We start from the raw sequence: 15936 nt of genomic DNA, 5'->3' as shown, positions 1-15936 counted from the left end.
CTAATTCATCAACAGCTGAAATATAAAAGGGCTGTAAATTTTAAAAATTGCCTGGTTTCCTCAACAGAGAGTGGTCCATTGCTACCAAGAAAACTTTATTTCTTATCAAGAAAACTGTAGTACACGCCAAGACAGAGATAAGGTGACCCCTGAAGTCTTGTAGAAAATGCAGTCTTTAAATAACTTTATTATATTTTGAATTAATGAAAAGTACCTTTGTTTACCCTTTCTATTTATGAAGGCAGCTAATGCAATTGAGGTGTTTAAGGTGTTCAGAAAGGTTATTATGTGTTTTTGAGATTTCATTGATGCCGTTCTTAGGCATGATGTAATTACACTTGGTAATCTGGTAGCTTTTATTACCCAAGAAAGGCAAAAATAAGGACATGTGCCCACAATATAATTGATCCAATACATACTAAACTGAGAAAAAAAACATTGATGAAGGCACTGCATAACAAGTATGTATTATGGTGAATAATTAGTATTTCATGAATGAATGTATACAATTTCTCCTAACAATATTTTAAGCTTTTGACATAAGATGGAAAAACAAAGATACAGATTTGACACTGCACACTCTTCTCAAATAACTGTAATCTCAAATAACTGTCACTGAATTATGACTATTTGATTGTAGTGGTGCCAGTAAGCAATTACTTTTGAAGACTGGTTCCCAGCATTATTAATCTAAAGCAATAGAATACAGGTTTATGTCAGCAGAAATGGAATATAAAGTACATATAATTTCACACACACACACACACACAGAGAGAGAGAGAGAGAGAGAGAATTCTTCACAATTTGAGAACACATATAGTGCAGCCACTTATATACACCTCAAACAAAAGCTATATTAAACACCTTTTTCATGCATCCTCATGCCAAACACTCAATGAACACAGAAGAGAAATAATGACTTTTCAACCTCCCTCTTCCAATTATAAACAAATTTAAATAAAAATCACACGTAAAATACATAACAATAAGACACGTGATGCAATCAAGTTTGACAACCATGCTGTAGAACAGGGGTGTCAAATTGCTGGCCCGCAGGCCAGATGTGTCATGCGGAAGCCACGCCCACCCCATTGCCAGCAATGGCAAAATCGTCCCGATACGTTGCGCGATGTCACATGACATCGCGAGTTTGACATGTCTGCTGTAGAATAACCAAAAAATTTCAATTTGCCCATCCCACTTCAGATTTAACCATTTAAGTTCCGCAAGACTTACAAATGCAGAGAGGGAATGTCTGCTTTACATCTCTTTTTGAATCACTACTCTTTTAGTTCTGCTTGCAAAAACTGAAGTATACCTCTTGGGCATTTTTGATATGTGTTAGTCCAAGACAGCTTTCATGTTCTTTTTTAGCAATATTGCTCAACCATGGCAACTTTAAGTATGTACATCTCAACTCCCAGAACTGCCCATTAACACAAAAATCATTAGTTTAAATCGGCATTTAGCATTTCTTTCAAAATGAGATCATAACGAGATTTCTAAGATACCAAATTAAAAAAAAATTCAAAGGATTAGCTTAAGGGAGTGATAGCAGAACTAATATGGTATTTTTTTTCCAGATAGAAGCGAACCATGACCTTAGAGCAGACATGTCAAACTTGCAACGTCATGTGACATCACGCAACGTATCGGAGCTTTTTCTCCATTGCCGGCAATGGGGTGGGCACGGTTTCCTCGTGACGCGTCCAGCCCACGGGCCGGCAGTTTGACACCTGTCCTAGAGGAATTTTCTAATATTTTAACAGTTTAACATTTCTGAACCCAAGGATGGAACGTTAATATTACTCATTTCATACACATCTACAAAGATAAGTACAAAAGTCAGAATCCAAAGATCTAGATAACCAAGGCGTCACTAACATGTATGACATGACTAATTCATGAGAAAATTCTAAGAGGAGCAGAAAGAAGCCTTGAAAACCTGCAGGCCACAGCTACTGAATGACCGTATAGTGCTGCCTTACTTTAAAAGCATCTTTCTAATGTTAAAGCCTTGTTTCAGATACCCTGTTTTATCTCCTCCAATTGGCTTGTAAATTTTTCAGTCTTTTGGTGCTTAAACTAAAAAGCGAAAAATATGCACAGGTAACAGATGAAAACAGAAAAGGTCTTTTTTTGGAAGAATAAAGCATAAAATGGATAAATTAAAAGAATACAGTTGTCGCACATGGCACTTGATGGTACATAAGAGAACAAGTCATTCATTATATGGAAGAGAATTTATTTATTTATTTTTAGGAAAGAAGGAGAACTAGGAGGCCCTTCAGCTTCTCCTGTCTGTCTTTTGTGCCCCCATGCAGCCCCTGTAACGTGAGGTATAAAAAGAATATTTCAGATCCTACTATGAAAAGCAATGGGTTGCAGCATCCACTTCCTTTACTTCCTCCACTAGAGTACAGACCAGGTGCCATGACTCGGTGGTTTAATGACACTAGAAAAGATCTGAACTCCAGCAGTTAGAGTTCTACCACAGCTTGGACTCTATCACTTGCCTCAGCATCTGCCAACCTAGCAGTTCAAAAGCATGCTACAGGCAAATAAATAAACAGGTATTTTAGTATTTAGTATTTAGTATTTATTATATTTGTATACCGCCCTTCTCCCGAAGGACTCAGGGCGGTGAACAGGGCACATATAAAAATACAGAATACAAAAATTAAAAAAGAATTAAATAGGAGCCCGAGCTAAAACAATAGATGGTAATAAAAAATCCACAATAAGAACCCCAACACATCCCCCATCAGGCCAGGCCGGCTTGTTCAAATAGATAGGTCTTCAGACCGCGTCGGAAGGAGCGAAGGTCAGGTACCATCTGGAGCTCAACCGGCAGCTGATTCCATAAAGCCGGGGCGCCCACAGAGAAGGCCCTCCCCCTGGGGGCCACCAGCCGACATTCTCTGACCGGTGGCACCCTGAGGAGGCCCTCTCTGTGGGAACGCACAGGGCGGAGGGAAGTTGACGCCGGCAGCAGGTGATCCCCGAGGTACTCCGGACCCATGCCATGTAGGGCTTTGAAAACCATCACCAAAACCTTGAATCTCACCCGGAAGACAACTGGTAGCCAATGCAGCTCGCGGAGCAAAGGTGTAACATGGGAGTATCGGGAAACTCCCAAGACAACTCTCGCGGCTGCATTCTGTACCAGCTGGAGCCTCCGAATGGTCTTCAAGGGAATCCCCATGTAGAGAGCGTTGCAGTAGTCCAGACGAGAGGTCACGAGCGCATGAGTGACCGTACACAGGGCATCCCGGTCTAGATAGGGCCGCAACTGGCGCACCAGGCGAACCTGGACGAAAGCCCCTCTAGTCACAGCCACTATATGATCTTCCAAAGTAAGGTACCACTTTAGTAGGAAAAAAAACAGCACTTCGAGAGGCAGTATGCATTCAACGAATGCCAGAGCTAGCCAAATGTGACATCTGAATGCGAGGGGACATTGGCCCTGGATGACACTGCAGAATGCCATCAAGTCTTCTGAGTGTGGAGCTACACTGAACAGGTTGACCTTGACTTACAACAGTTCGTTTAGTGACTGTTCAAAATTACAACAGCACTGAAAAAAGGAACTTATGATCATTTTCACACTTAAGGCCCTTGCAGCATTCCCATGGTCATGTGATCAAAATTCACTTGGCAACTGACTCATATTTTTAATGTCTACTGCGTCCTGGGGTCATGTGATCTCCTTTTGCAACCTTCTGACTAGCAAAGTCAATGGGGAAACCAGATTCACATAACAACCGTGTTACTAACTTAACAACAGCACCGATTCACCCAAGAAGGTGGCAAGAAGGGTCATAAAATGGGGCTTAACACATGTCTCACTTAGCAACACAAATTTCTGGCTCAATGGTGCTCATACGTCGAGTCTAGTCTCCTGGTAATGGAACGCTGCCATATGTTAAATAAATAACCTCCTTTGACATTTTCCTACTCACATGGCCTTTTCCCCTTTCAGCTATTTTTCTCTTTTTTAAAACCACACACCAGCATCAACACCTGAATACATGTGCAGAATTAGCACCTCAATGAAACAAAGCTAGACTTCTGTAGGCAGAAGATGAAAAAAACAGAAGCAGGAAGAGATACTAATCCCCAAAGGGGAGCGGGGAAATGTCTTGCTTTCCCATCTGGTAACTGAATATTGCCAATTTCAACTGAACGAGTGTATATAGCCTACTTGCATATATATAAATGTACCTGTCCATACATAGCTGCCAAAAGACACAACCTCCAAAATTGTAGACCCAGATCAGAAAATGTAATTAATAAAAATAATACTCAGGTTTCTGGACATATCTCAGGAGAAAAGAAACATGTGCTTCAACTAATGACAAACAGGTACAAAATAAATAAAATGATGTACAGACGTTCTTATGTGAGTGTGGTTTTAAGGATTATAATATAAAAATACTTCTGTGTAAAAAGACAAGTGCGCTGTTTGGGAAAAACACAAAACTAATTACTAATATGCTAAAATAGACTAGACAATATTGAATATTGTCTAGTATCAAACAATGTTTTTAACATGCTTTTTAAAAACAGCATGGAAACTAAATATGAGTGTGTTCAAATCATAAACTGCAATCAAGTTTTCTGATTTAACAATAGAAAGATATTTAACCATGACAGTTATTTCAGAAAGCTACTTTGAAAATAGTATCAGAGATGAAGTTTTGGGAGATTTCAGAAAAGGGAAGGAGAAAGGAAAGGAGAAAGGAGAAAGGAAAGGAGAAAGGAGAAAGGAGAAAGGAGAGGAAAGGAAAGGAAAGGAAAGGAAAGGAAAGGAAAGGAAAGGAAAGGAAAGGAAAGGAAAGGAAAGGAAAGGAAAGGAAAGGAAAGGAAAGGAAAGGAAAGGAAAGGAAAGGAAAGGAAAGGAAAGGAAAGGAAAGGAAAGGAAAGGAAAGGAAAGGAAAGGAAAGGAAAGGTAGAAAAATGGGGGGAAAGGCTGAATTGATCTGAAATCATGAAATGTACAAGGAGAATTTAGATGCAATATGTTTGGATACCATAGGCATTCAAACGTCATACTGTAAAGATCCATGACTGCTTTTAATCTTGACTCTTATTTTACAAGGAGCATATAAAATCCATCTGTGCTTAAATAGATACAGATAGAGTATGTTGATCTATCCAAAGATCTTTAAAACATGTACATTTCTGTAATTTTTGAGCTGGTCTTTAGAAATATTCTACTGTAGATTACAAATCTATCACAATAATCTGTAATTTATGGGAGGACGTTATAGATGCTACCTATCTGTAAGTGGTGCACTTGAAAAGAAACACAGGTATTTGGAAGAATAAAGAGATGCATGGAAGTCTCCATCTCTGAAAATATACTTTTATGTTCAGTATACAGTAGCTGAGATGGTTTTAAAACTCACAGGACTTGTTATGGGAATATACATGCTAAAGGCTGCTCCAATTGTTCACCAATCTCTGATCTGGATGCCATCCTGTCATTAATATATTTTATGGTCATTATTCATAAATGGAAATGAGCAATTTAGCATTTAACAAGTTCCATAAAATATTTTTATACTCTCTAAGTTATTTCTATATCTATAGAAGAAGAACAAAACTTAATGTTCCCTGAATAGAGTTCTGCTCGTACAGTAAGAAGTCCTCTTGCTTTTCCTGTAGTTTTGTACTTCCCACTAAAATTTGTTCAAGAACATCTAATTGCCTGGAATAAGTTTTGAGGAGGAGGATGCACATGAATTTCCTCTAACCATCTAATTTCCTCTAACGATCCTCACTGCTATAAATCATTCTACCCTAAGGAAAGTTTGACTGGTTATCATTAACCAGCATTTACAGTACAATACTGAATTTTCTTTTAAAGTTGTAAAATATGTGATATTAAAAACAAATGTTGCACGCATCCTAGGACTATAAAATGTTTTTACACTTATGACTATGAAATGTTTCTACAATACTACACATTGAAATCTTTTCAATAATTTAGATATTGGCTTTTGAGTACAGAATTCTCTCAAAGAGATGACTGGCATAATATAAAAATCACACAAATACAATCAATATTTTTGAGGTAATCTTTCACTGGGGACGATATGACTTGTATACTTTGTGTAGGAATGCTTTCTTTACCTTACTTCCTAATCACAAATTATGGTCATGAAAGACATCAGCTTTGTTTGCCTAAGTATTAGTGAAACATTATACTCTAGATGCATAATGAATAACTGCTAAGCTTGTAAGCCGCCCTGAGTCTTCGGAGAAGGGCGGGATATAAATGTAATAAATAAATAAATAAATAAATAAATAAATAAATAACACCTTCATGACTAAGCAAAGTATATAAAGTGTAACAGCTGCCAGAAATGAGGTCAACAATGAAAAGGTTGTTAACATAAGTAAAATTACTTTTGTTTCTCTAGCATGACAAGATTCTCTAACATTGGTTTCTCATTCTTGCATAAGCATCCAACCATCTTATATTGCTTTTGCAAATCAATGTCAAAAGTACTTTTATGTTGGCTGATTCAAAGCAGGAAAAAATTGAGCAGTATTAGTAGTGAGATTACTTATTTTATTACTTATTTTAATCCAGAGCAAAATTTTGGAAACATAATGCTTAGTAGTTTCTCTCATTATAGATTGCTTCAAAATTAAACAGCACAATCCAAAATAATGTATATTTTAATATGCAAAAATCAGTGTTATAGTCGCTATAATAGAGAGGAGAAACTCTTCAGAAGATTTAAAGCAGGAGACCAAATCTCATTTAGCCAGTGCAACTAATGGTGAGGGATCTTTGAGGAACCACAAGTTCTGCACACAGCTTTAAATCAAATACAATACTGTACTACTTACTAAAATATCATCTGATTTTTTTAAAAAAATTCCATTTAAATCAACCATTTTTTAAAAAAAATAACTCCTTTTTATAATTCAGGCAATATGAACAACCTAAGAGTAGTCATTCTACTTCATCCCCAAATTGCTCCAGTTTCTTTTACAGTGGTACATTGGTATTCAACTGCTTTGAAACTCATTGAATTTGGTACTCAACTCAATTTTGTCCTGGTACTCATCATTTGTTTGATAACTCACAAGCTAGAACTTGTCAGTGTCAGCTGTCTTATGATTCACTACATTCCTTATGGGAAAAATCTGGCTGGTACTCATCTCTTATGGTACTCATTGTGCCTCCTAGAACAAATTAACAATGAGAACCAAGGTAGCACTGTAGGTTTTTGTTTTACAATCAGGCCAGGAATGTATTAACAAGGGAGATCAGAGCAGCAAAGAGAAGCTTACTCTGAAAAGATGAGGATTTAGTTCTTAACAAATGAAACAGGAAATGTGTAGAAAAGCCTGAAAAATATCATTGGCCACATCCGGGACATAAACTGTTTTAACGCTTTCCCTTAGGATGCCACTGCAGGGCACGGCATGCAAAACCACTAGACACATAGACAGTTTTTTGCATCGTACCATCACTTTGCTGAACACCTAATTCCCACTGTCTTATGTCTAAGCATATTTGCCCATGTGGCATGACTGTATTATTACTATCCTTATCTTTTCTACTACCTGGTCTTTTTGGTATAAATATTATGGTTATTATTACTCTGTTGTTTTGCATGTACACTGAGAGCTTCTGCACTGGAGACAACAATTTCAAATGCTAGGCTGCAAACCATAAAAGTAATATAATAAAGTATATAAAATAACCGATGGTAAACCTGGCTATGTAATAATTGTACTTAAGAGAATTATACTTAAGAGAATTTTGTTCAAACAGCATTCCAAGAATGTAGGTAGGCTGGAAGAAGACCTATCCATGTTCCATTATCCTCTCCCTCTGCCCTTATATCCTGTTCTTTGCATTGCTTCCATGTAGTGCATGATGCCAACATTAAACTCATATTGGACCCAAATGTAAAATACAAGAAAACAATGAATTCATCTTAAGCTAACAATTTAAAAAATAACCAAAACTGTGTAATAATGGAAAGCTCTTTGCCTTCTTGTTCTTCAGGTTTTTAGAAAGCAAGACTGAGCTATACACAGAGCCTTGGTGGAGCAGTGGGCTAATGCCTCCTTAAGTAACACCAGTTGCCTGCAATTAGTGCAGGTTCGCATCCCACCAGGCTCAAGGTTGACTCAGCCTTCCATCCTTCCAAGGTAGGTAAAATGAGGACCCAGATTGTTGGGGACAATAAGCTGACTTTGTAATAATGCCGCTTGGGGGCCCCCCGAAAACCCTAATAAGCAGGTATGTATAGTTGCAAGAAAAAGTGAATGTTTCCATCTTATGTTCAATTAAAACATGACAACAGCTAATGTTTGTGTAGTATTATTTTAAGCAGACTGTGTTTTTCTATTGTTGTGACTTACATGACGTTTAGAGCGCATTTTATGGCCAATTCATGCAAAACTCCACATAATCCCAAAGGGTTCACATACTTTTTCTTGCAACTGTACATAGAATGAAGGCTATTGCTAAGCACATTGTGCTTTAGATTGTAAGCCGCCCTGAGTCTTCGGAGAAGGGCGGGATATAAATGGGATTTTTTTTTAAAAAAAAACTTGTTATATCAACCTTACCCAAAAGATCTTGCTTTTGGAGATGATATACCACTGGGTTTGTCAAGCACAAAAAGCTCAGGAGCCAAACGTGCTTAGGAACTGAAGCTGCAAATGTCGCAAGTTTTATTACACTTGTGACTGATACCAATGTCCAATTATTACTGACATTTGGGATTTGGGGCTGAAATCTTACAAAGATCAGAATGAACAGTGAAGTAATACTCTGTGGGAAATTTCTGAAGAAGAGAGCTTAAAGGGCTCTCTCCAAGCATATAGCAGATTATACTAGCTGAGCTCTATATTGCTTAGAATCAGACAAACCCAGAATATATGTAATTTTATCTAATCTGTAATAAAGGAGACAATTTCTGTGTTATTTGAACCAGAGTTCTATAGGCATGTTGAGATCTTAAATACATGTGCAAATAAAATTGCAAAGGTGCAAATAAAATTGTATTGTTATGAGTAATTCTTAGAATTAAATAATAATGTTGTTATATTTCAAATAATGCATTATCTACATTAGATGGAAGAGACATGTTTAGGTACACCCAGGGGCTTGAGCACATCAGTGCTTATGAAAGTCCATGCTACTTCTCATAAGCCGTATCAGCAGCTTCTTCTAAAATTTCCTTCTATTCAAATTGATACTGAGGGCAAAGCTGCTGTTTAAGAATGAAGGAGCCAGGAATCCCTTAATTGCATGGTTTTATTTTATTTTTTTTGGATATGGGCCAGATATAAAGCACTAAAACAGATACTGCAGCAAACACCTGATTAAATTCAGTAAAGCCCAATGTCCCAAGGTACTGCTAGAAATATGTAGTTTTACAATCTTGGGCTGCATTGCAGTATATAGGTGTAGATTAGTAACTGTGCTTTGGTATTGCACTTCTGTGCAATTCTTATACATCAATGCAATCACTTTCCAACCTAAATTACTTCTTAATTTCCCTTAAGGAATCCCACTGCTTGTTTTAACATTAAGGAGGCTGGGTGTGCAATGCACTTTACGAAGTAGAAATTCTCTAGAGGTAGAAAATGCTTCACAACCAAATTAGGCTTGAAAGGGTCTATAAGAGGTTTGCTGCTAGTTGTCAGAAAATGAAGCAAGATATAAGATAATCCAGAGATAGTCTGTTTGTAAAATTACTAGTGTTAAAAGTTTACAAGTGAAAGCAAGGGACTTGTAGCAAAGGCAGTAGACGTCCATGCTATTGGGGATATTAATTAAAAGAAAGACATTTATAGCATAAACATCATTAGTTATGGCTTACAATTGGGAAAATTGGTTTATTTAACTGATAAAAGAAATCAATAGTTTAGTTTCTACTTCACATAATCAGCTCCATTCTTCTCATCAAGAGACGTATAAAACATCCAATGTATAATCTGCACAGATATAAATGTGCTTTAAATACCACGGGATTTACTCTGAGAGAGTTATGGAATTACAGCTTAAATATCAACTTGAATTGAGGGCCAGTTTGGGATAGCAGCTAAGGTATCAGGGTAAAAATTAGGAAACAGTGAGTTCTAATCCTACTTTAGGCACAAAGCCAGCTGGGTGACTCTGAGCTAGTCACTTTCTCTCAGCCCTAGGAAGGAAGCAATGACAAATTACTTCTGAAAAACCTTGTCAAGAAAACTGCAAGGACTGTCCAGGCAGTCTCTGAAAAATGGAGACTGAACAGAAGAAAAAAAGAAAATCTTGAATAAACAAATAAGTTGGTAATATTTGCCTACTTAAAAGAATGCCAATTCTTAATTCCAGAAGGGGAATAACAAGAATGCATGACAATTCTGTCCTGTTTCATGTAATTTGTATATCCTTTGACTGATGTGTCTTCAAAAGCCACAAAAGGAACTTTTATAGAATAGACAAATATGTATATAGCATCTTAAACCCATCTGTCAAAAACAATGCTTTTCAGTATGCCCCTTTCCTTATACAGTGTGCTAAATTTAATGCAAACTATATTTTCCAAAGATTGGAAATACCTACTATGTAACATGCATTTATGTAATTTATACTGTATCACTTAGCTTCTGATTGATAACACCAGTGCCTCCTATGACTACAGTTTACATTCCTATTACATTTAGTACAGAAATGATTTAGTTTTCTATTTAAGATCTCATTTCTATACAACTTTAAGAGTGAAACCTCATTTCCATGTGATTTTATACCCTTATGAACCCCCTCTTGCCATTTTGTTTTCACCACAATGAGTTTCATCTCTGTGAGCCATAAAAATATTTTTATGAGATTTATATCTAGTTGTCAAGAACTAGAAATCTTGACCATAACTAGATGGATAAAAAAATTAGTAAAAACCTTAGCATAATCTGATTTCTGTAAATAGATGTAGAAAAATTCGAGCACAGCTCCACTGCTTTTATTTATTATTTATCAGCAGATCCTCTTTAAAAGCAAACAAAGCAAGTTACCCTGTCACTCCTTTAAAAGCATAATCTCAAGTATCAAGGAATAGGTGACAATTATAGAAAGAGTGAAACATATGTGATTAAAAACTATAGACTAAATTTTAAAAAATGACCAAATAAGGCAGTTAGTCTGTCAGTCAATATGAGAGTCAATTTTCTGAACAATTGCATTTCAGAAATAACATTAATGAGTCAATCATCTTAAGAGATTATTTTTTATAATTTCTATACCCCTATATGAAACTTTTATTTTAAAATATTATTACTACTATTACTCCAGATGCTACAAATATCTGAATTCAAATGTTATACAGAACTGAGACAGAAGTATATGACTTGTCCAAGAGGTAGGATTTACATACTGTTCCCCCATCTAAGAAAACATTTTCCAACCTCATCTGCTCTAAATTTTGGTACTGCAATTCCCAGAATTCCCAGCTAGTCGAAATATGCCTGGAAGGCACCAGATTGGTGAAATCTGTTTAAATTCTACTTGCTAGTATACAAAGAATGATCACCAATTTTCACAGCCCTTTCAACCAACTGGAACAAAAATACCTGGAAGCTCTTCATAAATGTCATCAACTATAGGTTCCACTCCTGGTTGAGAAGGAGGTATGGAATTTTCCTCAATGTCATCATATTCCTCCTCTGGAATAGTTGGAGATCCCATATCTGTTAAAAATGCAAAACATAGAAAAGATATTCAGGCACTTTAGCCAGGTACATTCACCAGGAACTCTCTAGGGCAGAAGATATGCTCACATCCTTCAATTTTCATATCAAAGTAATACAATACATCCCTTCTAATTGTACTTATTAAACACTACAAATACTACTAATTAAATAGCACTTTAATTAGGAATGAACACTTTGTTTAAGCTTCTTTGGAAGGGAAGTCAACTAGGTACAATGGCACTTACTCCTAAATGTAGAGAGGATTCCTTAACCTTTCATAAATATACATAGATGAAAAAGAAAATACACTATTAATGACAACACAATAATCACATGATCAACAAAGAAAAAACAAGGAAGTTTTGATTTTCAGCATACATTATTGGCAAAGTGACTTAACAACTGGCATACCTTGTAATATAAATTTCAGCCTTTCTACCCATTCTGCAGCTTCTTTGGGAGTAGCAGCTGTAAACTGTTCAGAAATTTCATTTTAGAGAAGAATAATCATGAGCATCAAAACATAACCAGCACTATATTAATAAAACCAAAAAAGTAGCATTCTGGTCATTTCTTCGAGACACCATTAGTAATTCTTTACATGTCTTCTGGTACTTTTCTTGCAAGGATGCTTCTTATAATGTACAGTTAATTTTGACAAATTTATGTAATTGAAGCAGAGGATGATGGATTTAGAACTCTGATCAGCAGCTGTGCATAAAAAAAGCTGCTTCTCTTCATCAATGTCAAAACCAGGACTGATGAACAAAATTTGCCCTTGACAATTAGAAGACACCCATGAATTTCTTTAGACTGCTGGGTACAGTTTTCTTAAAAATGTTCTTGTCACATTCCAACATAGTACCTGACAACTTAATTAACTGGCTTTCAACTGCAATCTCAGATATTTAAAACTTATTAAACTTACATTTCACACTGATGCCTAGCTGATAGATCTCACATTGCATACTTTTAACTTTGATTTCCCCCTTAGGCCTCTAAGCAATGCAATACATATTAAACATTGAAGAATTTATATTCAATTATTTTACAACATTATTAATTCAAGAAATCAGGCAAACCTATTAGATAACAGATACTTAAATGTAAGCAGTAAAATGAACCAGCAGATAAATATGACATAAGAGCTGTTCTTATCCAAAAATTTAGTATTAGAACAATCTTTCTGCAAAATTTATTATATGAATCTACAAGGTAAGAAAATAAAGGATTCCCATTCCCCATCCCCACCCAGGCTCTTTTTCCAACATGTCAGGGAATGTTTTACCAAAATATTAATGTCTCCATAACTGGAACAGTAACAGTTTTATCAATTTAATTTCAAGACAACATAAAAACTCCAACCTGATAAATGCGTTTATCAGGAGCAGTGATTTCAAAACAGCAATCTTTCTTTCCGTCTTTCCGAAGGGTATTATTCATTCTGACAGTGTAGCCATCTATAGCGAATTCACCTTTCTGTTGTTTGTCTGTTGTAGATGAAAAGTAAAGATAGAATTTCATTTGCAACATTGAAAATGAATGTCTCACCAGGTTATCATTTATTCAGATTTTGTTTTTCTGTTTCATGAATATTCAATAGACTGGGTTAAACATTATTGTGAGTGGATTTAGTGATGGTTGAAAGATAAAACTTTTTTAAGGAAAAACTACAAAGAACATTTTTGAAAAGGCTGCTTATAGAATCCCACAGGATGATCCTTACAGATGGTCTTATTTAGCGTGAAGTGCACACACTGATGCCTCACTGGGGTGGGGAGCACGGGGGTGGGGAAGAGAATCAAGAACTGGAACCTGGAACTTGAAATACAAGTCTTCCATAAATCAGTGTCTCTTCTTGGTTCAGTAATCACTGATCCAGCAAAGATCTCCCTGTTATACCTGCCCCAGTAACGGAATTCAAAAAGTGAACTTCAAATGGAGTTTGTAAAGGTGTTTTTCACCTAGTGACCAAAGCAATTGAATATGGAAAAGCTATAGCTACGGGTTTATTGTGCCGTTTGTTCAATGTGAATTGGCAACATGTTAAACTCCTTTTTTAAACAGGAGTTTTTAAATTGCGAAGATAAAAACTAATGCAAACTAAAAAAAAGAATCAAAAGAAATAACAAAAGCTGCAGCAAAGAAAAAATAGAAAGAAAAAAGAAATAAAAAATACAGCTTTTGGTAAAGAAAAAAGAACTGTATAAAGAAATGAATTCACCCTTTAACAACAAGCATAAACAAGTTTAGTAATTTATCTTGTAGAGTACAGCCAATTGATCTCGTTTTTTATATTGCTTATCTATAAGCAATCGTTAAAGACTTGTTTCAGTCCCGATCAGCAAAAGTCCATGAGCAATATCTATTTTAACATTGATCAAATAAATCAACTTTATCTTCCTTCCTTTTGTCCTTGAACTTGATTTCATTTTTTTTTCTTTATAAAATTCTTCAAAGTTTTAACAAATTCTCTTATAAATTCAACATAAGAAAATTATCCATGTAATTCTCTTGGCTTGTTATTTATATAATCCTTTTAATTATTAAGAATTAGCCAATTTTTTTTGTCTTTCTAGTGCAGTATCTTTTTTTATATCAGTCCATATCATTCTTACAGGAGGTCATTTTAAGTTCACTTTTAAATCAATCTCATTCTTGTCAAGTAAAACTTGTTCCTCTTCTATAACATCTTTTAAACATAGTCTACCTATACCTACACTATACCTACATTATACCTACACTATTATTTTCCAAGTCCATTGTTAAAAATATCCTTCAATATGTCCAACAGTAAAATAATTTGCTTCCCTGAGTATTAGTAAGACAAATTTAATTGTAATATCTAGTTCCTTATGGTTACCTTTAGTGTCCAAACTTCACACGTCAATATCTCATCCTATCACTTGTTAAAAAAGAATTCAAAATCTTTTCCCATGGAAAAGATTCTTATTAAACTCTTGTGATTCTTGTAACCCTTTTTCCTTTCTGCACATTTTGGTTTTTTTTTCCTTTTTATTTGATGTATTTTCTTTAGGGTTTTTAAAAATCTTTGTATTTAAATTTGTTGTTTATGTCTAGGTTAAGTTTCAAACCCTGATTTGTAGTTCATTTTGACTTTTATGTGTCGAAGATCCCATTACAAATATATCAAGTACTCTAAAGTAGTATATGTTGAACAACTGCTAAACCAAGTTTCGGTTTTCTGAGTGATCTGATAGTCCCTTAATAATTTGGGAATGCATTTTTTACAACTTTGGTAATATTCTAAACCACATGGAAACAGTAAGTGGAGACACCACTAATTGCACACATTTTCTGAATCGAGTTTTGACATTAAACATGCTGTACTTGCTTTTAGCTTAATTGTTCCCATGATCAATAACAGAAATATATGGCAAGAAGGATGAAGTCAACCAGAGACAAAACTAACATGTGATCTTGTTCATTTTTTACACTTCTCCTTCACAGTCATCATGAATTAAGCTATCTCAACAGCTTCTATCTTAGGCCCTAGTTAACCAACCAGTCCACTCATTAAAGAGAAAAAAGAGAAAAGGAGGTGTCTGAGATATACTGTAAACCAGCGGTCCCCAATCTTTTTGCACCAGGGAATGGTTTCATGGAAAACAATTTTTTCCATGGATCAGGGGGAGCGAGAATGGTTTCAGTTTCACTCACTTGCCTGCCACTCACCTATACTGTGCGACCTGGTTGCTAACAGGCAATGTACCAGTACCAGTCTGTGGCCCAGGGGTTGGAGACCCCTGATGTAAATGTAATTGTTGTGATTCTCTTTCACTTTCTCACTGTGGTGTAGAACAGGGTCAAAATAGTGTTCCTAAGTAAAGGAACTATGAAAATATAATGACAATATCTCAAAAATGAACCGTATCTACCAGCAATACATTTCTATAAACTGTTGGATGTTGCTTTTTCCAAGACTGCCCCTGAAAATGGTCCAAACTCCTATGGCTTATAAAGAAATGTTACGGATTTATTTGTCTGACATCCTGGGACTTGAAATGACTGTAACAATATTGAAGTTATATGGATTCCAGTGCTGTCCTTCATTATTAAGTATTAAATTGTGAATGGCAGAAAATTGGAAAGCTAGGGAAGAAACTAAAGAACTACAGTAAGCTAAGGAAAACATCTATTGTGCTCCCTGATGAACACTGCCACATTGTATTTGTAATATAAATTTCAACTGCTTCTAAGTTT

The 15936-nt window shown here is 35.7% G+C and overlaps 1 protein-coding gene across 1 annotated transcript in view; it reads right to left on the bottom strand.

Moving 5' to 3' along the window:
- SKAP2 (src kinase associated phosphoprotein 2) overlaps positions 1–15936 on the bottom strand; it is a 141039-nt gene that overhangs the window by 36909 nt on the left and 88194 nt on the right. The window contains exons 7-9 of the mRNA XM_081343192.1: positions 13078–13202; positions 12124–12187; positions 11593–11709 (exon numbers count right to left, since the gene is read on the bottom strand). Coding sequence (XP_081199318.1) covers positions 11593–11709; positions 12124–12187; positions 13078–13202 — 306 coding nt within the window. The remainder of the gene's footprint in view (positions 1–11592; positions 11710–12123; positions 12188–13077; positions 13203–15936) is intronic.

The sequence above is a fragment of the Vipera berus genome, assembly GCF_964194415.1.
Source record: "Vipera berus genome assembly, chromosome: Z".
Taxonomy (NCBI): Eukaryota; Metazoa; Chordata; class Lepidosauria; order Squamata; family Viperidae; genus Vipera; species Vipera berus.
Note: the sequence above shows the minus strand (reverse complement) of the source record. Positions and strands in the feature narration are given on the sequence as shown.